We start from the raw sequence: 26,796 nt of genomic DNA on the forward strand, positions 1-26,796 counted from the left end.
TTGCTGTATTGCGGTAATTTTATTCTGGATTTGTCACAAATTCAAAACTTGCATATATATGAACACTACAACTATTTGAATTGTCATCAAGTCTCTCGGTCACACAAAATGGATGGCTTTGCTGGAGTCACTTTAAAAGTCACTTTAAAAGACTGTATTATTCAAATTTATGCAAATATCCAGCACACAATATTCAGTTGACTGGACTGGTTAGGCCAAAAAAAAAATAGACTTGTTTCTCATTCGAGGTTTCAAACAATTTTGTAAAGGAAAACACTTTTGGGGGTTTTTTTTATTCAAATGAAAGAACGGAACTGTTTGAATGCAGAGGTAATTCTGACATGTGAGAAAGATTATGACAGTAGAGTTCACTCTTAAGAATGGTACACATGCACATGTGAATTTACAGACACTGATATTTCATTTTTATGAGTAGAACAACGTCATTTATACGGAATATTTTCAAGCAAATGCAAACAGCAGATTTATGTACATGTAGGTCTAGATTGATGTATGTGAGGGCGAGAAACACCCATTTCCTTTTTTTTGGCCTATATTCAGCCTTTTACACAATAAACAAGTATTTTAGCAATGTGATCACAACACAATGAGTACATATGCATACAACATGACGTTATCAAATTGATGATCTTGTAACACAGAGACGGTAACCTTATCTCAAAATACATAAAGATGACAATCACTACTATGTGAGCTGGAAAAGTTAACATGTCTCCTACGAAAACATTGATGGGTTTCAAAAAAACAATATAATGGATCGAATGAGGATGGAATTCCTCTTTGTGAGCTGCCTTATTAAACCATTGTGTCCAAATTCTCTACAGACAAAAATCTGTTAAATCATTAACAACATTTCAGTTAAATCCGATATTATACTGGTAATCACTCGCATCAGATCTCTGAAGAAAGAAATGGCAGAGTAGTTTTGATGAAATGTCCTAGGACATTTCATCTGCTGACCAGAAACTACTCTATTAGTTCTGCTGACCAGAAACTACTGTATTAGTGGCCTTACACATCATCAGTTTTTTATGCTAACCCAGGTTAAATACTTGTAATACAACAGAAAAAGTGAAGAGCAATACTCATCAAACATAATGAATTTTACAGAGAAAGTACTGTCTCGTTTTTGTTGGTCAGATTGATGACCTTAGATTGATATCTTCATATATTTCAAAGATCTATGATTGAGCAAACTGGTGCAGCTAGTTTCCACCATGTTTCACTTTTTACTTGCAACATCCAAACATTTCTTGTTTATATTTTGTAGCGATTATCTTTCTGATGGCTCATCAAATGAGAAGATTGAAAGAGGAAAAGTCACAGAAAAGAGAACTGGCAAGGCTATTCTATTTGCAATAGGCTGTCACGTAACGCACGGTTTAGAAGCTGATCACCCCTGCGCAGTCAGAGAATAGATTCTGCCAGACTGCAGATCAGACCATTTACAGGGCTTCTGGGTGAGGGCTAGAGCCTAGAGGGGTAAAGTCACTCTGCTTTGCTGGTCAGGAATGACTTGATCTTGTCAGAATCTCTGGCTAACCATTTCATATTCAGACGGATGTTCTCAAGGGATTGCTGTATTGTACGCTCAGCTGCAGGAGCTTTGTGGTTCTTGAAGAATTCTTCAATCTCCTTGGCCCTCTCCTCACTTGCGAAGCCCTCTGTACAGTACTGTAAATTAGACATAAATCACATGATAAAAGGTATTTGTGATGGGATTTATGGCAAACTTCGATGAGGCCATCTGGTATGATTGTTCATTAAAATTCATAATAAAATGACTGTAGAACAGTAACTGTAAATGTCCTTTCTGTCAAATATAATGCAAATCAAACCAACCAGTAGTGTTCAAGGGCTAGTAGCTTTACCTTTTGATAATTTTTTCACTACTTTTGTTTTGCATGTCAATTAAAAGTTCTTGTTGTACTTCCCCAAAGCATGCTCAAACACCAGCTATTTAGCTTGTCAGCACAGACTGTCTATGCGCAAAGTAAAGTTATTGTTTGCATTTGAACTCGAGTACAGACCAGAATTCACTTGTCAACAATAACAATGCAGTCTACACATGTACAGACCGAGTTGACGAGCTGAATACTGTGTATTTCAACATTCTTTGGGGAGTAGAACAAGTAAGTGTAGTTAACTCAAAATATAAAGATAGTGCAAAAAGCATCAATAGTTTACAGCTACAGACACTTTAAAGGGACATAAGCTGTAACTTGTGGCAAGTTTTTCAGTATTCTGCTTCTCTATATCAACTACAGTGTCTGACCCTAATCCATTTGTCATGCTGAAATTTCAAGTATTCTTTTTGTCAACGCAGCTTGTATGTGTGTAGTGATCATTGTTTATTGTTTAAAATACCGTCAAGGACAGTGTGCTCACATTTGGTTTGAAATGTGTCCATTTGAGAAATATTTAAACCAGGAAAAACAAGAATGTCAAAAGCAAATAAGGTCTCCAACTTAGGTACTGGAGTTCATCTTTAGGAACATGCATATCAACTTCTATAGCAATGAGACAAGCAGATCCTAAATACATAAGCAAATGTCAACAACAAAAAATAGACAGAGAAGGCTTGATAAAAAGAAAAGGTGGGAGCGGGTAAAAAAATGTACAAGGGATCTGGTAAAAAAGTAATGCTACCTCATCAATCTTCTAGATCCTAGCCCCTCCTGAATATCAAATGTTCCATCCCTTGGTATTACATAACGCCAGATGACAGGAAATGTATTAAAACCTTGGGGAGTTTTACTTAATTGGATGAGTGTTATCATTCTAATGTAAACAGCACTTAAGTTAGTTACAGATAGTGAAATGCCTCCCACTGTGGGCGGTGATTACGACATCTGGAATTATCCTGGATCCAAATTTGTCATCAGTTCTTGTATGTCTTACATAGAAAAGTTGCAAAAATTGGTCCGCAATGAAAAAATTCACCTCAACTTTGTTTTCTGGATCAAAATTTCCTACAAATTGATACCAAATATGACAAAATTATGTTCACAGCCTTCAAAACTATCTCACAACATATCCTGTGCTGGTGTAGGTCATTTAAGGTCACAAACTGAGAAAATTACCTAAAATATACAAATTTCGGGGTTTCCCAACACTTTGAGCAGAAATTTGTCTAATAACATCCCCCGGGACTTTATACCAAATTACAAAGCTATCAAACAAGTAATTTTGAGAACAAGTTTTCTTGACCAAACATGACAAAATTGTCTTAAAAATACAAATTTGTATATTTCAGGACAATTTCCACATATCTAACTATTGTCATCTCTGTACGTCTGTATACCACATATAAAGCTGTCTGTCCAGGGGTTTTAAAAGAAAATAGTTTTTAAGATTTTTTGACCAAAAATGACAAAATCGCTCCAGAATAGTATTTTCCCAATTTTGTCATAATTTCAACACAATTAGAAGAGTAACACCCTCGCAAAGATCCAACCCAAATTTGAGAGCCATTGGGCTGGCGGTTTTAGAGAAGAAGAATTTTTAAATCACCAAAAAATTCAGCAAAAATACAAAATTAATGATATCTTCACAATATTTGTAAAACTGTATAAGGTTCACCTAAGGTACTTACACACAAATTTTCAGAGCAATCAAAAGAGCAGTTCTTGAGTTATTAATTCTTGACCATTTTCACATTTTGTAAGCTCATTTGCATAATTTTGGCAATGCAGACTTCATTTGAACAAAATCCCATCTATAGCCCAGGATGCATCACACACCAAATACCAAGCTGAAACTTGCAGCGGTTTGCATGTTTTTGATGTTGACGGACATACTGTACATACATACATACACAACATACATACATACATACATACACACATACATACAGACGCCATCGACTTCAGCTTATACGATAAACTCACATTGGGTATAACCAAATGTGAGCTAAAAATGAATTCTAGTCCAGACTTGAATACAATTTTCAACAATAACAATGTAGATGATACTCATATAGGTTGTGTTGATATGCTAAATACGTGGCATTAAATTACAGTTTGGGGATTCAATGCAGAAAGTGTGGGGAAACCACAAAACAAAAGGTATGAAAAAATAGCCAAAAGATACAGCTTATGGAGCTTTAAGAGTAAGAGTAGTCACACCAACAGTTTTGCAGCATATCTTATTTATGTGTGTGCAACTGTATAAACATCAAATATCAAGTCAGTATGACTCAGACAGATTTCATCCTGGAGGTGAATAAATACGCAACAAACATACCTTGACTAGTCTGGACAACAGGAAGCCACCTTCATATCGTTTGTGCAGTTCATCCCAGCGATCTTGCAGGAATTTCCAGGCCATTTCCAGTCCATCCTTGGAACCGACCACACCAGTCAGTACAAAGACCGTATCCTGGGATCGCACATCATCCTGACAAGTCAAAAATATACATATCTTATGTCACTGTGATTCTTTTTGGAAATGCAAACTTTTTACACAAAAACTAACTTAGTGAAATCAGAGTTTGCAATAAATGTACCTTCTGTGACGTTTTTTGCATGATGACTGACATTTGAGTTGGCTGACATTTAAAATACTTTTCAAAAGTTGCTCTTCACAGATAGACTAATGTTTGCATTTCTTCATGATAGTTTGATGTGAAAATGATTTTCTCTGTAGTTTTGTCAATTTCCCCTCAAAACTAGACCGCCTGCATGTATATTGGTGTAAACCCTGAAAAGCTGTGAAGATCATTAAAGGGACAAAGTCGGCCATTTTTCATGAATTTTGTTCGATACGAGATACTGCTTATATTGTTGGACATGTTAATGACAGATTCTGAATGAATGGGCGACCATGCATTCATTTGACCCCGGTTTTAGATAAATGAAACCATTTTTGTAGCAACTCAGAACATAATATCACTTGGTCATATGGGTAAAAGAGAAAATGATCTGAATCAAGATAACACTGAAATCAGCCACACTTTCAGTAAAGTTTCAAAATTCATGCAGACAACAACTTTCACATACGTTATGTACCTGTTTTAGATAATATTCCAAGTTCAAAGGATACTTACGCTCAGTGAGAAGTCCAGGACTTTCTGGATCAAGGCTTTATCCTTCACAGCTCCTATTGCTCTCATGATACGCTCCCTCTCTTCATGCAAATCTTGCTCCTTATACAACTGACATGGATGAGAAAAATAATTGATGTCATGGTTACAATCAGTAATCACCATCATTGTCATCTTTCACTGTAATCTTATCATTGAACTCATAATCATCATAATCATCATTGCTATCACTGTCACCCTTATTGCTATCATCATCATCATAATCATAAATCATCAAATCGTTGTGTCATCATCATCATCATCATCATCATCACCGCTGGCATCATTGTAATCACCAACACCATCCTAAATAACAGGATTTTCTTCCATGAGTCTTTTGTAAGAAACGGACATCTGATAAAACTTACTTTGATCACTGCTTTATATGTTTCTTCATCTGCATGTGCTAACACACCATGGTAGACCTGAAATGGGGAAAAAAAATGTCTGGTGGTTATGAAAAATCAAAACGATTCTGTCTGGATACTGAAATCACTACAACATGTCAAGTTTTCTGAGTTGAAGTCTTGAGAGTTGCTTCTTCCTAATTGTACTTCAAGGAAAGAAATCCACACACTGGGACCACTTCTTTTCCCCATCCTTGAATCATTATAGAAAACTACATGAGATGCAATACAAAAATATGGAGTATCTTACTGGGCTTCTCAGATCCGCCGGAATTTTCTCTTGTCCGCTTGCATGGGCCTCAAATTTCTTCTTGGCCTCAGCGACAATCTCAGGATGGCCAAAGCGACCAAGGCGGAGTATGACCAGACTCCTCAACAAAGAATCCAAATGACCTAAAATTACAAGAGAAGAAAATAAATAGAAAACATACATAGGTATCATTCATAGAATTCTCATCCTGCCTGGTTAATGTTCATCAGCGATGAAAGGAGTGACAACAAAATAAAGTGTACTCCAAACACTCTTTTCTGCTCTTGATGTTCCGTGAGTATTTGAGGCTGACATAATTATTTTCAAATGTATGAATGTATGCAAATTTACAGTGACTGAGTAGCTTGTACATAAACTCTGGTGTAGAGTTTTTAAGCCAAGGAAACACTTGAAATTACCAGTATTTACTAGCAAAATGCTTGATCACTTTAATGAAAGATATCTTACAACATTGATTTGATGTTGTGTGTCTGTAAAAATAATACTCTTTAACTGACACTCTGACACGACTCATTTACTTCTCATTTTAGTACTGTATGTACATGTAAGTATGTATGAAGGCCATATATCAAATATGCTTCAGATGGTGTTCTCTATCAAGTTGAGAGGATCAAATTTTTCTACCAAAGCAAACATCACAGTGAACAAGAAATATATCTGACTGGTATGATAAAAGCAATTCAGTGGCCCAAATGTGTGTCAGATTTATACTCTGGTCGACTGTACTGCGTATTACAGAATGCAAAGAGAAAATTCACAAGCTATTTTTCTATTGATAGAAATGTTACTGCTGCATCAATACTTGAAACATCTTACCTTCTCCATCCTTTGCATCCCATGTGAGTCTCTCGGCAACAGGTGAGAGCAGAGTTCTTCCAAAACCTTTTAGGCTATCATGGAAGTCTGTGTGGATCAGTAACCCTGAAAGTGTCCCCAGTGTGTTACAGATGTCGGTCCACACAGTGTAATTAGTCTCATTCTTGTAGGCATCCATCAGACGTAGCACTTCCACTGTGCTGGTTTCACCGGCTTTGGCCTGGATGATAGAAAATCCAACACATGATAATTTTTGAAAATGTTCAACTTCTTTCAGTTCAAACACTCAAAAATTTTAAGTTTGAACTGTAGCACTCAAAATTTGTATCCACACTTCAGTATCACACAATGCAGATCCATACTTTTACCTGATGGTTATAGCATTTCTGTTTCATGTATTAATTTTTCTACACAGCTAAAGGGTCTGTACACACATCTGATACACAGCTTCTTGACTATGAAGAAATTACGACATAAACGTTTTGAAACTGGTCCTGCACAGTGACTGTTAACAATTTTAACTCATAGTTTCAGCTTTTTGAATTGGATTCATGGAATGCTTAGATGCTGCAAAAAATTTGGCAATTTGCCAAAATTACAGAATAATCTGACTTGTACATGTAGCTTAACAATTGTGATAAATATTTCATCAAGCTCACAGATAGATTTCATGTCTCTGAAACTTACCAGTGCAAACTGATCATTGATGAGTCCCAGTCTATCTCTTGCTGGTAAGGATCGGTCTTTGATGGCTGGCATCAACAGATCTAACATTTCTGCTGAATACTGAGTTCTGTAAAAACCTACAGTTCCAGGGTTTAGCTGTGGGGGAGATTAGAAGCAACAAACCATATTAACAAATTTTATGTAGTGCATTCAGTTAGCACAAATATACAAGTTACCTAATATGGGAAGATAAATATTTTACTGTAGCAGTGTATGTGACATATCAGCATGTCACATTAACCCTTTGAGTGCTGTAATCTTTCTGACCAAAATTTTGGCGCAATATTTTTACCAAATTTTATAAACTTTTCTGGAATTCTTTTGAAAATTTTGGACCAAATGGATAGGACTCTACACAGACTCCAGTTTTGGGTCAAAATTTTGGAAAAAATCTGAAATGTTTGGAACTGAAAAAATATTGTCTGGGTTATATTTTACAAAGGTGAAAAAATTGACTTTGGCACTCAAAGGGTTAAGGTACTTTATGTCTTTAAAATGAAAGACGTCAACTTTCCTCAAACTTTCCTCATGAAACTTTCAACCATTCTCTTTCAAGATCAAGAAAAATAGCGCCAATGGCACTTGATCACAACTGGCACATTTGTGAAACTACTCTATCTCTGGGTACACCTGTACATGAATACTGAATGGGTAGGTGCTGCGGGTTTGGAGTTTGTCAGTAAATGCACACAGAAAACAAAGTCCCGAAGTAGCGAATTCCAGCCATTTTCAAACCACACTGTTTGTCAGTGGGGTAAGCAATATTGCAAAAATCACATTTCCAGGCTAATAGACTATGTTTATGAAATCACACGTCCTTATTACAAAATAAAACGATCTTTGTCTTTAAATCAATGCGCCAGTAAAAAGGTCCAGCAGCTAGTTATGTCATCAAGTCTGTAATGTTAAGGGTCATAACAAATGTGAGAAATCTAAAACATTAAATATGTTGTTTTTTATCAATTTTATTACCAAAAGCGCATGAAAATCTCTGATACTTTGAATCAGCCATCCTGCATATTTGTAACATTCATCAAAACCTCATTTCTGTTCCACAACTCATTAAATAGTCCACAATGCAGGATTGGTGTACATTCCAAAACTACATATATGAAAGACCCCTAAAATCAATTAGTTAAAGGGGGGTTAGAAATTTCCCAAAACTATCTAACTGCTGCTCCGTTGGCTCCATTTTTCCGAATCGGAACCTTGGAATTAGTCTGAATATCTCTACCAAATATCAATGCAGTCTGTTCAGCAGTTTTTGACTTTTTGTCGTTTACGGAAAATGGACACTGTCCACCACCGGTTGAAGCTCACCCTATATCACAACTTCCAGATGTGATAATGACTATGGTCATTATGTTAAAAAATACCGCCAATGGCGCTTGGACATAATGACCGCCTAGTATTATCGGCATTTATCAACAACCACACTCACTGTGAATTAGACAGACCACGAAGTCAATGAGCAACATATAGCTGAAAGACTATTTTTCACATTGCGATTTTAAGCTCATTTTTATGAGAAAAGAGACATGTATATGTATATGGAGAAAAAGCAGAAGACATATTTGTAAATTGTTTGTTAAGTGACAATCATATATGCATCTCTTGAAATTTTGTGGTTATAAGGTATAACAGTAGTGTAAGAATAATGAGGTATGAATAAGTTAGTAAAGCTAAGCTGGGGAAATCTGATTGAAATAAATGTTGAAAAGAAGCAAAGTCATGGTCATCTTTTGTCTAATACCTTATGTAAGTTCATGAACTTTACATAAATCTTGCTATAGATTTGTTGCTAATGGGCAATAACTGTGTTTCAGATCATTTGAGAGCAATCTATCCATGACAGGTTTAAATTGTAATATACTTCTATTTAAAGGAGAGAAACTTCTCAAATAATTTTTTTCCCTGTAATTTGCTGTGAGAACACATGGACAGATGCTCAGGACTCTATGCTGGTGCTACCTTGATAACTAACCTACAACTTGTAACGTCATTGTCTAACCTGTTCACCCCAATTTCCTGTAGACAGGTCCACACTCTCCATTGATAACAATGGGTTTGGGCCATACCATTGTAGTGAAAGACTGTAACATGTGAGGTTGTGGATACTTAATCTCTGGAATGTCAAAGTCTGTATATTGACTCAAGGATGTTTACTTAACAAATGCCTAGGGTCATCTCAAAAGTGAGAATCTAAACTATGAAATATGTTTTTTTAATGCTTTTGATGCCCAAAAGACCATAGAAATCTCTTATACTTCGAATCAGCCATCCTGCATATTTCTAACATTCATCAAAACCTCATTTCTGTTCAACAACTCATAAAACAGTCCACAATGCAGGATTGGTGTACATTCCAAAACTACATATATGAAACCCCTAAAATCAATTAGATAAAAAGGGGGGTTAGAAATTTCCCAAAACTATCTAACCGGCGCTCCGTTTGGCTCCATTTTTCAGAATTGGAACCTTGGAACCAGTCTATGTATCGGTATCAAATATCAACGCAGTCTGTTCAGCAGTTTTTGACTTTTTGTCGTTTACGGAAATGGACGACATCAAACACCAGTTGAAACCACCTCTATATCACAACTTCCAGTTGTGATAAAAATCAGGGTTCACAGTGCAAATTTTTGTACTAGAGAAACAATTACCCATTATTTACCAATATTTGAAATTCAAAATGGCCGCCATCCCTGACTTTTCTCCATCAGGGATACAAAATTCCATATTTTCACAAAAGTAAGCTAGTGAAAACTTTATTTACTCCACAAGCTTCAAAATGAGCCCCCACAAGTGGTAGGCCAAAAGAATATTGTAAAAGTTTAAGAGTTCGAATTTCTATCCCTGAGGCACATTCTACCTTGAATAACTAATGTTAAAACACGGCACGAATAATGATATTCTTGCACCCACCTTGACCCACTGATCCGGGGCAACATTGTCAATTGTCACTGTAGTTGTAGGTTTGTCTAACACAATCTTGAGAGCTGCTTTGCTTGGATTAGCACTGGTACTGATGCTGATTGGAACCATCCATTGAGTTTTGTCCCCTGTGAAGGCCAAATAAAACTACAGTATGAACTTCAAGGTACAGCTGTACATACTCAAAGTCACTGTAAATAAAGTCACTGAACAGCCAGAATATGTGCTGCAGATAATTTTTAAACATTTTGAAAGTAGATTATGTGAATGTGGAAACAGTGGATTGACTTCAAGCTTTTCTGCATTTCCTCAAATCAATACATATAAAATGCTGCATTTGTTTGTTAAAGGTATAAAAAGTGTATACATCTGGTCACCAAATCTGTTTTTGATCATTGATTTTGCAGTACTGTAGGGATATCAGCTGCAGTAAGATGCCTATTGCTATGCCATGATTACAATACAAGTTAACTTTAACTGGTCTTTCATGCCAGGGTGAAAAAATAGGTAACTTGGACACCAGATTACCTGTTAAAAATGTCTATCTGATTAACAAATAGGTATGTTAAATACACTTTTTTGTTAATATTGACATCATAGAATTTTCTGCATTTACAGTGATTTTCAGTCCTCATAACCATGTGGATGAGAAAACTTCATCTACTGAATTTATTGTACTTTGCTTTGGCACAATTGATCTCTATTTCAACAATGCACATTCATGTGTATTGATCTTATCAAGCTTATTTTTCCTGTCTTTATTTCCTTACCTTCTGAAGCGCCATCAGCACAGAATTTACTCTGAGTCAGTGTTAAGACTCTAGAATTGCCTTCCTGTTTGGCTGACACCTTGATGACAGGGAATCCCATCTGTTTTGTCCATGTTGACATGATGTCTTCAATGGGTTTACCACAGGCTTCACCGAGGGACGCCCATAGATCTTCTGTGAAGGTGTTCTTGTATGCGTGTTTAGTAAGGTATGCATTCATTCCTTTTTTGAAATCCTGATAACCAAAACGATAAATGCTGTTGATTGACGGAGTGAAAGGAAGCTATGAACTTTTAATTTTCAGAATTCTCTTGTAAGAGTTATGTCAAAATCTACACAAAATATGCAAATTTACACATTTCTTTCTGAGATTTCAACATACAAATACACTGAATGTATACAGTGGCTGGAGGTGAACCTTATGGATATGAATTGGGTTATTTTCACTTCCATGAAAAGTATCAATGAAGTTCATCTCAGGATCACACAAGATAACACAATTATTTTCAACTCCATTGAATTTCGTTTCACTGAACTGTACTTCAAGGAACTGGATCTGAAGAAACGACAATTAAGGTAGCGACTCAGTTTCATTGTCACTTATTTTCAATCCTCATTTTCACAAAGAAGACGTGGTCACACACCCGACATGTGGTACTTTTTTTATCTGCTCGGTCACCGAAGAGTTCAGAAAATTTGTTAGTTTTTCAAAAACATGTGCATACGGCTGTTTTACTCAAAACACGTGTTTTTTAGTTTTTTTACTCAAAAAAGTGTAAGTACAAATCTCCAATCGGCCTTGGTGATCTGTTTACGGCAATCGACGGCTGGGTATACTGGGCAAAAAACCGTGTCCCGGATTTTTGAAATTCGCTTTTGTTTTCGCACAATGCACCTTCAAAGTGTCAACTTGACGTTTTTTGCATAAATTATCGGCCTTTGTTCACGTTTGTCAGGATATCTTCACTTCAGGCCCTTTATCGGAAATCTGAGACACGGTCTTTCAGATATATTCATTCACTGTCCACAGGTGAAAAATCAGGCTAGTCTGTCCAGGCGCCGCCGACTTATACTTATTTGAATAATGTACGCACTGCCAAAAACGGAACTGAGAAAATCGACGATTTGTGTAAACGACCTATGCGTCACACATTGTGACCAAGAAGTCCGACTCGCGCACTATTTTCTGCGAATTTTCTTATACCAGGAATAAGTTGAAATATTTAGAGTCAGTTTTGGGAATTTTGAATATGTTTAGGATTGCAGATCGTGTGAAAATAGAAAGAAATTATACACTAAACTGGCAAATGCTTAGTGCCAGCAGTGGTGGTATTTACACAACAAACACAGAGGGGTACTTAGCTATTTAATCCATTTTTGGAACGTTTAACTAGCATATTAACTGTATACTGTTAACTCAACGGTTACAATCTGGTTACCAGTGTTCACAGTCAAGACGAAGACGTCGAAACTTGTGTAAAAAAGTCTATCAGATCGAGACCTGTGTGCTGTCGTCGCGCGATCGCGTCGGGCATTCACTTGTTCTTGACTCAAGTTGTCTACTTCCTGTCTCGCGATCGGCAATTTATGCATGTTCTTTGTGAAAAGTGATTGTCAAGTTCATGTTAGCGCCGACACTGTGCGAACGGGACGTCACTTGCTAGTTTTCCTACCTCAAGATGAGACGAACACATGTAACTCTTGACAACATAAAATGTCTGTTGTATTTTCTTAGCTTTTGCACCGCACTGCAAACTTGTCGCCCTTCGTTACGACGGGAGAGATTGACTCGTGTTATTTTTTCAAACTTTATTTATATGTGTTCTTGTACCGATTTTATCAAACTAATAATAATCACGCCGTAGCGTAGAAACAGTGCAGGCTGTCATCGACAGCGTGTTCCGAGAGACAAAGTATCGACTAGTCTACACAGCTAGTGGAATCACTCGACTTGCGCAATACCAGCGCACACATTATTATTTTTCGGAGATTTTTACTTTTAGTCAAACTTTCGATGACTGACCTCATATAGCAAAAATTGCTAGTTTCAGCACTTCTAGAAGTTGAGCCGGGTTTGTTTTACGTTCAGTGTTGAGGTCCAGCTAGCAGCTGTGGAGTCTGTGGGTAATTGATAAGTTTAGACAACACGCACACAATAATCATTTGTGAACCCTCGCAATTCACGTTTGACGTAATTTAATTTTTGGGTTATATTTAAAGAAAGAAAAGGCATGAAATAAAAAAAAATATTTGCATTTCGTTTCGAAAAATTAGCAGATCGGTGAACTTGCTCTTGTGAATCTACATTATGTGTGTATGAACTCCTGCACTGGCTTGGGAAACTCCTTGACATAAATGTCACTTGTTGTCGGGTACGGTGTTGTTCAAGGTTTCTCAGCAGACACGAAAAGACTGCACGATAGAAAACTCGAGTTTAAAATATAAAAGAACACGATACTAACACCAAGCATGTACAGCAAGAGTGATAAAATTATCGCAACTAACAGAATTTCATCTCGCTCAGGCTAATTTTTGGACTCGGTATGCAATCAGCATAACCTAGGATATGTTCGAAAAGCAGCGTGTCAAATACTTTCATAGTTGTGTCCGTTATCGTCTGCGTCCTCGGCCAAATCTGACTCTTCACTGCATTCTTGATCGTTATTGCAGGGAGTATGAGTCAAAGTCGGACTGTTTTACATTTAATCGACCTTTGCGCACGTTGCCGTCTTTTTCAGGTCCGCTTTTGTGGACCTCGCTTGCTTTTTCGACGGTACGGAGCGCGAGCGCCGGCTTTGGTCTGCTCGACGTGTTTGCCGTACCGATACATGCGGAGTTCAAAACGCTGAGCATAACGTTGAAGCTAGCGCATGCGCACTATACCGCAAAGCCTATACATAATCTCTGCGTGTTTATCAAAGATATCGTGGTCGGTAATCCGCGACCGTTAAGACAAAAGGGAAATAATGGCACGCGGTGTAGCTGATAGTTTTTCCATTTTAGTAATATTTCAGGAATTTCCCGGTACGATGTGACCCAACACCTTTCCCCAAGAAAGACCATGTGTCAGTGGTTCGAAATTTGAAATAAAAAAAAATTGCTAAATTGACCTTTGAACCTGAGTCGCATCGTTAAATATGACAGTGTTTTCCAGAAAAGAATCTGTGTATTGCTCACAGTAAGGTGTGGATCAAGATGGACAAGTACAGCCGGAACTTGTTTTGAGTCAAACAGTGGTCAAGTGTGAGGCAGAAATATCTGGCATAATATGACACAACCCCAGGCCAACAGAATGCAAGTGTGCCCTACTTGGGGTATTTGCATTAGGGCTTGCGGTGTATTCCGCAGTTGTCCCAGCGCGTGTTAGACGCATGTGTGGGATAGAAGAATATACTGCTAGCAAGAGTGTAAGTATCCTGAGTATGGCACGCCTGTAGTCTCACCATCAGTAAGCTGTCCTACCCCCCAATTTACCGCACTTTCAATATGTAAATTTATGTAAATTACCCAAAACTAAGCAAGGTTTTGCCTTTTTTGTTAATTTGTTCAAGCTACAGCCCTGCATATGTAATAATTTTCATGTAGTTACCTCATCTCCAATGTAGTCATGTAACATTCTGATGACTGATGCTCCCTTGCTGTACGAGATGAGATCAAATATTTCATCCACCTCTGATGGGTGTCCAACTGGTACCTAGGAAAGAATGATGTACAAAGCTGTATCATTGGTCTGCATAGAGCTTGATAAAACTTATCAATGTTGTACCATGATCTTTTATGCAAAGATGAGTTGTGTAGATGTTGTCTTGAAGATCAGGATAGAGATGTGTCTTATTCTTGAAGAGTAACAACATCTCTACATGAGAAAACACTGACTTTCTTGGAGACAAACAGACCGTGCATCTTTAGCATCAAATGAAGTCAAAAACCAACACATACCTCAATAGGATGGCTGTTTTTCAAGGCATCTAATTCAAGAGCTCTAGTGTAATCATTGGTGACAAACTGTGTCCAGATGTCATATTCCGGGAGACAATGATCCACACACAGGTATTCAATCCAGGATGCAAAGCCTTCGTTCAGCCACAGATGGGTCCACCATTCCTGGAAAATAAAATATCATAATTATTATACTTTTGCAATGACTGCTGAAGAATGCTGGGGCCCATGCTAAGCTGCAGTATGACTAAACATTATCTTAGAGGGTATGTTTGTATATATACACCATGAAAGGTACCCTTAGACAAGTACTGATTTGTACTATAATGAGGATGTAGCCCGGGGGTTTTCAGGTGTGTTTCAGTATCTACCTTAGTCCTAAACTTGTTAGCTGAATATGAAAATGCTCTCAGACCAGTCACTCACTTCCCAGTATGTTACACATTAAGATAGTTTGGGTGAAAAATAGCGTTGACCTTGAGTTTTGATACTGGCATTGATCCTTGTTTGGTTTTAGCTGGGATTTGAAATATTTTTGCAAAGATTATTGTCTGCTTGAATCAAATTGAACATTGTTGTGAAAGATAACTGCAACATTCTGTGGTTATACCGCAGCAATTATAAGGCCCATGATAATCATAGTAATGAGCATGAATTTTCAACAAAAACACCACTGGGGGCGCTATTTTCATCACTATCGCAAAATTAATCAGTATTTGAGCTCACATTTATCAGTGACATTGATTAAATACCTGTCAATAGGATTTCTGCCATTTGGCATTTAATGTTTTACTATAGGAAAATTTAGGTCAAGGCAACTGTGGTGGCCAATAGAAAATTGATTACTGGTCTTGACCTACATGAATAGCAACCCTAATTAACCAGATGGTTAAGCACAAAACCAATTGCTGTCAAATGTGATTTTGGACTTGTTGCAGTAACAAGGCATTAGATGACAACGTTAAAGACTTACCATGGTAACTAGATTTCCAAACCACTGATGAGCCAGTTCATGACCTGTTGAAAACAAAACACAACATCATTGTCAAAAGAACCATAGATATGATAGAGTACTTTTCTTGTTCCACACTGACAAACTGGTATTTTTCTGGTTCTTCCTGAATAGCTGAACTGGATGAACATGGACGGGTGATGGACAGTGCTGTTTGGTACATCCACACTTCTATTTTCCAAGAGATTCTTCAGTGACACTGTCATCTTTATTCATTCAACAGGTGTCAGGGTCATATGTTCAAGTCTTCTTCTTGTACACCTAAGACAATAAACTTCGCATTCTTTTTCATTCAATTAGCTGAAACACACAACAGCTTCATTGTATAGAGCAGGAACTAGTCAAATATGTATTATTATTTTGTGTGCAACAGTTGTCTTACAACACTACATTATGTTACCTACCTACAACAAGTGCAACCCATTGCTTTGCCATGGCAGAAGAGTTCTTTGGATCAACCAGCAGAGCAGTCTCTCTGAAGTGAAAATAAGAAATACACAAAATAAATGATAGTTAGATATCATTCAAAATTTTAGTCATGAACCAGCATCTTCATTTTCTTGATTTATTCATCAAAGTGAAGAATCCAAAACAGTTACACTTTTGACGTTTGGTTTATTTACGAGAATTTTAGATTATTTTCTGCTTTGATTTCATCAGCTTTGATTGGTGGCGTGTTATTCAAACTTGTTATTGTGTTACATGAGCATATTGAAAATGTATTGCACCTTGTGTACAGGTACTAGTGTCAGGTGAATGAACTCTGATCTACATACATTTAGAGCAGCACCTGTTGCCTGTCAGCATGGTATTGAGTTTGCAAGTACAGCATTACAGAGTTGAACAAGATGGACACATGTGTACTGTATATGGACTTGTTAATGGCTAGACAGTAGCAACAGAAGGCTTAGATGGAGGTGTGCTTTTCTGTATCTGTCGTAACTGCTGTTACTGCATGCATGCTGTCTAGGCGAGCAGACTCACCTATTTTTCACACTTAATGTACCCACCTTACATACAGCCACATCATACATCATTTCAAAGCTTATTATCTCTACTTCAAGAAAACTGATGATGTGGAGCTGCTAAGTAGGCCCATAAACACCTAATTTGCATAATTCACACAGGTAACCAATTTCAATAAATGCGATATAATATTAGAAATTTATTGTTAAATTCTTATACATACTTTTTAAACTGTCAAGTGATATATCAAATGAAAGTTATTTGCATGTAGAATACTAAATGGATATCCAAAAAGATATTTAAATTGATTTCACTGAAATTTTTATATTTATATTGAAAAAAATATTTTCCCCTTTTGAATAACAATATTTAAAAAAATTTAAAAATACAGCCACATCATACAGCCACATCATACGTCATTTAAAAGCTTACTATCTCTACTTGAAGAAAATAGACAATGGTGAGCTGTCAAGTACGGCCATAGCGCCTAATTGCATAATTCACATGGGAGCCCAATTTGCATAAATGTGAAATAAAATTAGATTTTTTATTAATTACTCTAAACATACTTTAAACTATCGAGTGATATATCACATGAAATGTATTTGCATGAAGAATACAAAATGGATATCCAACATATGATTTTACTAAAATGTTTTCATATTAGTGTGAACAATATATTTTCCCCTTATAAATAATGATATCTTAATCATTTTAACACTTAGAACCACATCATAAAGCCATATCAAACGTCGTCTGAAAGCCTATTATCTCTGCTTCACAAAAATTGACAATATGCAGCTGCCAATTAGGGCTGTAATTCTTTAATTTGCATAACTCACACGGGTACCTAATTTGCATGAATCTGATATAAAATTACCAAAATCCATTGTTAAGTACTCTAAACTTACTTTTAAACTATCGAGTGATATATCAATTGAAAGACATTTGCATGTAGAATAGAACTATAAACTCCAAACGTGTATTAAAAATATTTTTATTGAATATTTCATCTAAATTGTAAATATCTTGACTCAATTTTAATATTCATAAAATTTTGTAGTAATTACAAATAATGCCCACATTATGGAGATACATGTCTGAATTTGTTTTGCAATTGATTTTTGATTTTTTGAGGATAATGCATACTGGAACCTTTCCCAGTCTAATTCCATAGAGCTAAACAACAACAACATATATAACCAATTGGAACTAATTTGGGATAATTGGATCTTCATATTTTTCAAATTTCTCAAATTTGTTTGGTGCCCTATAGCTGAGTGTTGAAATATTACAAATTACTCATAAAAACAAGTAAAAAGAAAATCAGATGAGCTTACATTTGCAAATTAAGCCGACATTACTCACTGTCCAATTATTCCAAATTAGTTCCAATCTTGTTATAAATAGCTGTGTGTTGAATAGCCCTTTTGTATTATTGATGTCATTTAGTTTGAATTTCTCTAGAAATTTTGTTTGATGGATAATCACTTGTTACTACATCATGTATTACATCGATCATGTGGAATATGCAGAGGGAAGGCACCATATTTCATTTTATCAGTATTTATTGTAATGTAATAAAGGGAAAGCAACTTAACACATCGTTCATATCTTCGTTGTTTGCGTTTTGTGTGTGATTCAGATATTTCTGTATTAATTTACACGTAACACTGCCCTTCATTTCCAGTGTTGATTTACCTGTATGTGATGAGTCCCCAGTTTTCCATGGCACCAGCAGCAAAATCCGGGATGGCGATGAGATCTACTTTTGGAAGCGGATACGCTATGTCGAAATAATCCTTGTAGAAAGGAAGAGTCTTAGTAGCGACCTGAAATCGATAAATGTAGAATATGTACAACAGACTTGTATTTTATTGACATTTTAACCCTTTGAGTGCCAAAGTCAACTTTTATCACCTTTAGAAAATATGCTCCAGTCAATTTTTTTAATTTTTGTCAAAATTTTTTAATAACAAACTACTAGCCAATAAAATGTAATGTCCCTTTGGTCCAAAATTATCAAAAAATTACAGAAAAATTAATAAAAATGGGTGAAAATGTTTCACTAAAATTTTGGTGGGAATAATTGTAGCACTCAAGGGTTAAACTTCATTGATGCACATGTATAGCTTATCTGTGAAAAGTCAACATTTCAGTAATCCCCGACTTTACAGTATGTGCAAAAAATATCTTAAATATCAACAACAGCATAATTGCTAACATAAAATATGACAAATTTTTATTATATATTCAATAAAAGACACTGAACTAATCATAAACAAAGTAAAAAAGTGGCCATCACTCAGTTCTTATATATTGAAATTCCATCTTTCTGATATGGAAATAATATACCGACCTCTAAAGCAAATTTTCCTTGTTCTTTCTTGTCAACTGGTGTGTAGACTCTGACTAAAACACCATCAGACGATTTATCTTCCACGTAGTCAAATTCACCGACAATGAACGCAAGGAGGTAAGTTGACATGATGGGTGTAGTGTCGTATTTTACTTCCCTCAAGTTGGCATCTTTGTCATTTGGCTTTTCTTCAATTACAGGCTGCAAAAATTTGACAAGGAGAGTAAAATAAATACAGAAATTCTGTTAATTGCTTGATGAAGTTCTCCATCCAGTCAGGGCTACAATCACAAAGTTTAACATATTCCAAAAAAGTTGTTTCAGAGAAACAACAAATTCATATCATTAGTTCCTATATGTGAACTGCATCTGAATTTTCAAAAGTCTACACTCACCCTGAATAACAATTGGTTAGGGCTAAACAATGGTGGTGAAAGGAGTACTGGTACATGCAAGTTTGAGAGCACACTGGTTTCCCATGTTGTTGCTTATGCTTTATTTATAGACAATTATTATCATATACCTACATTCACGTGCCTGTGTAAAGCTATGGGAAAAAGTGCCCTCAGATCCGTGCATTTTTTTTACGTATCACGCCCCGGCCTGGTGCTCAAATATGGGCAATCGCGTGCATTTCTGAACTATCTCGATTCTGGTTACTACGCGCGTTGCTATCCGCAAACCTTCCATTCGTACACAAAGCCAGCGCGAGATTAGGAAAACTTCTGCTCGCTCAGATCGTAGTTGCGCGTGGCGACAGTGGAGCCGCGCCGGTGATATTGGCTTTTATTTCTAAATTCTAGTGAAATCCTGTGTATACTAAGTGCGTGCCTGTTCAGTATAAATTGCAAGAAATTGACATCACGCTTTTGTCCTTCTTACACCTCGATTTCAGCCTTGATCTCCGTTGGTCCGCAATAGTACGAATGTTGCTTTGCGCGTTCTAGAATTCTGCAGGTAAACAAATGACGTCATTATGTATGTCAATCCGCGACAGGAAGCGGCCATCGTATTTATGAAAAACTGACACAATTTGCGATGAATTTTTGATATCGCACGCATTTTTATCTCCTAACCAATGTTGAATATTATGTAAACTACATGTTTATCATTCTATAAGGTATATGATAAAACCTTTACGGCCCTGATACGGCTTTTGCGGCCCTTGGGCGTACGGGCCCTCACAAACTCGGGCCCTTCCTCCGCACGACCTCGGGCCGCAAAAAACGTATCAGGGCCATAAAGATTACTTGGTTACAATTATTAAACATTTTATAGTAATGCACTTACTTTTCATTAACAAAGAATGGAACATTCCTCATGATACTTCAAGAGAGGGGCCATATTTTAAAGAAGAATTTTGCATTCTGTTTAAGAGTTAATTTCTAGAAATGTACTGGAATAGTCTTTCAAAACGTACTGTTTTTACAAACTTTCACTTGCACATAGCGGAAAATGGACTTTCAATTGATATCACAATCAACACTGATATAACAGATGTTTTGATAAAAAGAACAAAACTAAGTCCCAAAACATTTCATATGCAAATTATCCAAGTTACCTGTATCTTCCAAATATTCAAGTTATCTAAGAGGTGGTTTTAGAGAAGAAATGCAAAGTTGACAGACAACTTATTGATGGAAGTCAACGGATGATCCATCTATCTGATAAATTCTGCAGAACTAACAGCAGAGCATATAAACATATTCAAAAAATGTTACAAACAGACAATTTCACTTTCAGACAAATAGTGCACATTATTTGAATCCTGCTTTAAGTTGAATATCCTGACAAAATGAAACTGCTACTTCAGCCATAGTGGTATGACATATGTCAGCATTTTGTCACCTGGTGTCAGAGAACGGTGGGGGGGTTAAGTACTGACTGTAAAGTGTGGAAGGTCACAACTTTGTAAGTGTATTGCTTGCCAAAAGGTGATGTCAATTTAGTTGTTTCAATAAAGGAACTTCGAGAATGATTTTCAAGTGGAGTACTTACTGCCTTGTGCAAATAATTACCTTGGTTACATTATGACAACATACTGTTTGGGATGATGTATTTGCCTTGGCCTTAGCATCTTACCATGTTAGACTTAGTGACTTACCATGTTTGACCTTGTGACTTACCATGTTAGACAAAGCAACTCTATCCTTGGGGGCAATCAAGGTGATATCAAACGTTGCTTTGATGGCAGGTTCATCCCAACAAGGGAAGGCACGTCTTGCATCTGTTGCCTATGAACATAAAACAAGTTTTGAACCCCATCAGAAGCATGGCATGTTAATTGTCGATTATCTGCCACAATTGACCCATTATTGGGGACTTTCTGGACAAATTTGGGGAATATATTCAGCTCATTTACTGTTATTCCATTGCACGTGAAGGTTTTCCTGAACCAGCTTAGCTTTTCTCCAGATGAAAAGTCAACCCATGTTTAAGGGTTATGTGAAATGATCTATTCGGCGGCGCATGCCCATACTTGTTTCTACCGAAAAAGTGGGCTGACTTATATCTAGATCAATATACGCACGAAACAAAATAATTTCTTTGTAAGGCCTAATTTTAACTTTTCTGAAATTCTTGCAAACTTTCAAATTATGACATTAGTGCTTGTATTACCATAGAAAATATTTAGTGTCAACTTACTTCAAACTGAGTGACAGCACAGTATCTTTCTTCTCCACCTGGTGCGCTGTATTTGCTGCGATAGAAACCTTTCATTTTATCATTGAGTTCCCCAGTGAACACAATGCCCAGTTCACCATTTCCAACCTCCAGCTGATTTGGAAAAGTCAAGGTGGCCGTTTCATCTTCCTTGCTGTAGGTCACAGTTGCAGATTCACCTGAAATGATGAAACTTTGTATTTCAGTAAGCAGCTGTCAGAGAATTACAATCTCTTTTTAGATCAAGTTATTTTGAATCATAGAACTACCGGTACCAGTATTTGTACCCATAGAATTATGATATATATATTTAAATCAAGTTATTTTGAATCATAGAACTACGAGTATTTGTACCCAGAGAATTATGATATATATATTTAAATCAAGTTATTTTGAATCATAGAACTACCAGTACCAGTATTTGTACCCATAGAATTATGATATATATATTTAAATCAAGTTATTTTGAATCATAGAACTACCAGTATTTGTACCCATAGAATTATGATATATATATTTAAATCAAGTTATTTTGAATCATAGAACTACCAGTATTTGTACCCAGAGAATTATGATATATATATTTAAATCAAGTTATTTTGAATCATAGAACTACCAGTACCAGTATTTGTACCCAAGAATTATGATATACCGGTATATATATTTAAATCAAGTTATTTTGAATCATAGAACTACCAGTACCAGTATTTGTACCCAGAGAATTATGATATATATATTTAAATCAAGTTATTTTGAATCATAGAACTACCAGTACCAGTATTTGTACCCAGAGAATTATGATATATATATTTAAATCAAGTTATTTTGAATCATAGAACTACCAGTATTTGTACCATTGTTCCTCCAATAGTTAAAGTAAAATCACTCTTCCATAAATAGGATTTCTATGCTCTGCGGCAGACAGAGACAATTTATGAACCACACTTTATTGCACTGAATCCACCAGCAGCATTTTGAGTTCTAGCGCTTGTTTGCAGCACAGTTGCTACCAACACAGTGCACGCGTACGTGTTCAGGGTACATTGTGACTACTACATGACTAGATTTTAGTAACTCGATACATGAGCATATATACAGAAGATGCAACATGACTTCTTCTGTAGTCGCCGTACCCTACAGGTACTAAAGCGTGAGTTGGGCACCCATATAAAAATCTTAGGGGGAACACTGGTCAAGTATCAACAATGTTAACTTGAATACCAATCTTGTTCCATCCAATCTTGTTCCAGTTTGCGAGCCACACAATGGTGACGCTTGTGCCATGCATCAACAAGTTGTTTAAAGTTTGAATGATCTTTGACACTTACGTGTACTTTTCAACGTATCCAAAGCAAGAATTCAACTGAACACAATATGTAACCATGGCGCAGAGTTGAAAAGTTTACCTTATACATAATTTAGAGTACGCCTTCACTGAACCTAAAATTCTTTTCAATCAATTCACATCAAAATCAAAGGAAAAAGTGTTGATTGATATAAACTCAATGAAATAAAAAATATCGGAACTTTTATGAAAAGCAGCACAGTATTCTTTATCTTAAAAATTACTGGCACATTACAGATTGCAAAATAAAAATCGGTTTCACTTTAAAAATGAAAGAACACAGGTATGTCAACTGCAGGTTGTGACAAGCATTAATATAAGATTTGCATAGATGCTATTGTATGATCCACCGATCTTAGTTACACCAACAACGGCTGTTGTCAGTAAACACACAGCTAACATCATTGGAAACAATTCATTTAACTTAAGACATTTCTTCATTTTGAATCAATATTGGAAGTTTTGGAAATTTCATATTTGCATTAGACCTATTATCATTACCGGATCATGTAAAATGTAAAACTTTCTTAAGCGAAACAGAATAGCGAATACACAAATCAATGAATATTATAAAACACTAATCTCCTTTCATAATTACTTATGAGCAGTTGATTTGCATATACAAATAATGCTCATTAATATAATTTGCATAAATGCATATACAATTACTCAGGAAATTGAGTTTTACATGTCAGAGAACTTTCTTTATACATAGAAGAGAAAACATACTGGAAATGCAAGGATTCAATCGTTACATCTGGTCCTTGAAAAGCCAGTGCAAAATAATGTTTTGTCAACATCTGTTGGCTGTGATTCCTGATTGCATATAAATCTGATCGTAATGTGAATAAAAAGCACAGTTTAAATAGTGTCCTGGATGTCTTGATCAAACTTTTAAGTTTTACTTTCAATTTTTTGAAATTAAAGTATCAGAAGAGCTGTTATGTTTCACTTGTTGTCATGGAAAAAGTATCTATTCACTTACTTTTGTCTCCAGTCTTGTATGTTGCACTTGAAATTTCAATGTCAAGGCAGTTGAGAACGACCTTGTCAGTGGCGGTTTTCACCTATAAAAGATTTTTTTAATTCAATTATGAACCACATTTTAATTAACCAGTGGCTTATCCTTCTCAGCAGCCCGTAAAAGAGCTTAGGAAGGCTTTGTCTCCTTGCTTGAGTGAAATGTCTTTGTGAAATAATATTCCACTTTGTTCAATGGAAAAGCGGCAACACAACAATTGAGCGGTTTAAATGGAAGAATACCAGTATACGATATCAAAATTCGCATATGTTATCTCAAAATGTATACCACTACTTTTAAAAAGCAGAAGACAGCGCAATCCTGTTAATGAATTGACAGTCATCACCATTTTCATTAGCCCTACGAGTATGGCGAGAGTGTCCGGCTTTGGCTGCGTAGCCAAAGGCGGACACTCTCGCCATACTCGTAGGGCTACATTTTCATATACTATACGCAATCTTTAATATCGGGCTATTGCATCCTGAATCTCGTAACAAAGGACGCCCCCTCCCCCACCTTCACTCTCCCTCCCCCTCCCTCCCGCCCTACTAAAAACTCTTTAAAATATTTTTTCATACTGAATTTTTGACGAAGTTTTCGAGAAGCGAAAGTGAAACTACGCTTCTCCGGCTTCATTATTAACTGAGCCATATGTGATACTTGCTGCGGCCGTGACGTATGTACACCGCGTTCAAAATGCATAGCAAAAATACACGTGTTTGCAGACGGGTCTTTGCCTACCTCCACTGATATTGTTTCGTCACCGTCAAAGGTAAACGCTTTCAGGTTTGGCTTCAAAGTGAGGTTGTAATTCTTTGGTATCACATTCTTCGGCAAGCGCTCGAAAGGTTTCTTGTCCCCAGACATGACTGCACAAGAATGAAAGAAACTGCTGACTCGTGCTTGGAAACCAATGCGGAAGTGGTTTTGACAGACGCCGATTAGCTTGTTTGTTAGCTGTATACTCCAATAGTTTGCAGTCGACAAGTTCATGAAACTCGCTGTCTGTATCCGGACTTGAACTTGAAGCAGTATCCGATATGTGCGGTACATATTTCTGCTAATGCTGATACTTAGCAAGCTAATTGTTCAACCTCTACAATTCCATCAACAATCAGAAGAAATTAGGCAGAAGAAATTAGGTCATAATGTTCTCACCATTCAAAATCAATCTGCTTTGTACATTTTAGTGCGCCCCCTCTCAGAAATAATATCAGTAACTTTTGTTTTGCTCGTATTGAAAGTCGATACTTGCTGTTTACGCCAACAACAAACATATCATTTTCTCCTTAGAATTCAGATCACCAACAATTATGAATACTATAATAATCTTATCAGTTTATGATTGAGAAATATTTTCGAACAACCACAAGTATGTCCACAGCATGATGCCACAGCAGGTGACGAGGTTCCACAACCATAAGCTTATACCAAAATTAAACAAAACCGTAATGTTTCAATAGTTATCGTATTTGATCGAATTTTAGTAAACCTTTTCATTTTATTAACTCATACCAGATACGATGTGAGAAATGTTGACAGATATGGTCACAAGACTTTAAGAGTGACATTTGCCACTAAAATTATATATTAAATATCATATGATTTTTTTGTCATTTTTCACCATATCTGGAAGCAGTATGTACCAATCACTTATCTTAAAAGACTCCATACTCTAGTCGAAATTGATTTGACAGATCATATATCAGTATTGAAAATACGCGTAAAATGTGCAACTTTTGAGGTTTTTAAATACAAATGTTTTTAAAATGTAACAATTTTGTAACAGTAAACTTTTCCACATGCTCAAACGTTATTTCACACCAACTAAGAATTTCATTTCGAATAAATTTGTATTCAGTGGTAGGAATATTTTGTTTTCAATAAGTGATTTTTGCAGGAATAGGCCTATACAGTTTGTTATTCACGCGTAACTTGGTCAAAATCTCAAGATCCGCACACAGTTCGCTTCTACATACTAAGACATTTTAGACATTTCAAGAATTGACGCTAAGTACTCTGAATCATGAAATACATGCATACGACAGGCAGACAGGCAGGCAGGCAGACACACAGACGCATACAGACAGAAAAGAACAGACAGATAGACAGTAAGACAGACAAATGTTAGTGTATTTTGATGAAAACTATCTTAAAAGCGCCTTAAGTAATTTGCGCCTCTTATGGAAAGACTAACTTTTGCTAAAAATATCCTCCGGCAAACCACAGACCCTCGAGAAAAACAATGGGCAAAACCCTCAACCATTCTCTTTCAAAATCGAGAACAATAACGGCGTGAAAATGTTGGTACTAGAGAAACAAATTATCCGATATTTGCCGACTTTGGCATTCAAAACGGCCGCCACTCTCTGTGTTAACTCTATGGGGAAAGTAAAATTCCGGATTTTCACGAAATTAAGTTTGTGAAAACTTTATTTACCGCATAAACCTCAAAATGAGCC

General features: G+C 36.3%; 1 protein-coding gene across 1 annotated transcript; it reads right to left on the reverse strand.

The window, feature by feature from the left end:
- On the reverse strand, window positions 1-25,283 carry LOC139143734 (puromycin-sensitive aminopeptidase-like). Its single transcript, XM_070714273.1, has 19 exons — window positions 25,076-25,283; window positions 24,299-24,380; window positions 21,951-22,147; window positions 21,431-21,538; window positions 19,305-19,505; window positions 18,647-18,777; window positions 16,384-16,454; window positions 15,941-15,984; window positions 14,968-15,132; window positions 14,618-14,722; window positions 11,029-11,263; window positions 10,250-10,386; window positions 7,286-7,420; window positions 6,599-6,818; window positions 5,762-5,904; window positions 5,473-5,529; window positions 5,069-5,176; window positions 4,267-4,419; window positions 1-1,695 (listed from the first exon to the last, which is right to left on the reverse strand). The coding sequence occupies exons 1-19, from the start codon at window positions 25,199-25,201 to the stop codon at window positions 1,510-1,512; spliced, it is 2,604 nt and encodes an 867-aa protein (XP_070570374.1). The 5' UTR covers window positions 25,202-25,283; the 3' UTR covers window positions 1-1,509.
- Between the last annotated feature and the right edge of the window lie 1,513 nt (window positions 25,284-26,796).

The sequence above is a fragment of the Ptychodera flava genome, chromosome 11 (genome assembly GCF_041260155.1).
Source record: "Ptychodera flava strain L36383 chromosome 11, AS_Pfla_20210202, whole genome shotgun sequence".
Taxonomy (NCBI): Eukaryota; Metazoa; Hemichordata; class Enteropneusta; family Ptychoderidae; genus Ptychodera; species Ptychodera flava.

Excerpts from the sequence above, each read along its gene's own strand:
- LOC139143734 (XM_070714273.1), bottom strand. The coding sequence starts at position 25,201 with ATGTCTGGGGACAAGAAACCTTTCGAGCGCTTGCCGAAGAATGTGATA. Across the intron at positions 24,381-25,075 it reads ACGAAACAATATCAGTGGAG|GTGAAAACCGCCACTGACAA; the intron begins GTAGGCAAAGAC and ends AATCTTTTATAG. Across the intron at positions 1,696-4,266 it reads TGTTGTCCAGACTAGTCAAG|TACTGTACAGAGGGCTTCGC; the intron begins GTATGTTTGTTG and ends TCTAATTTACAG.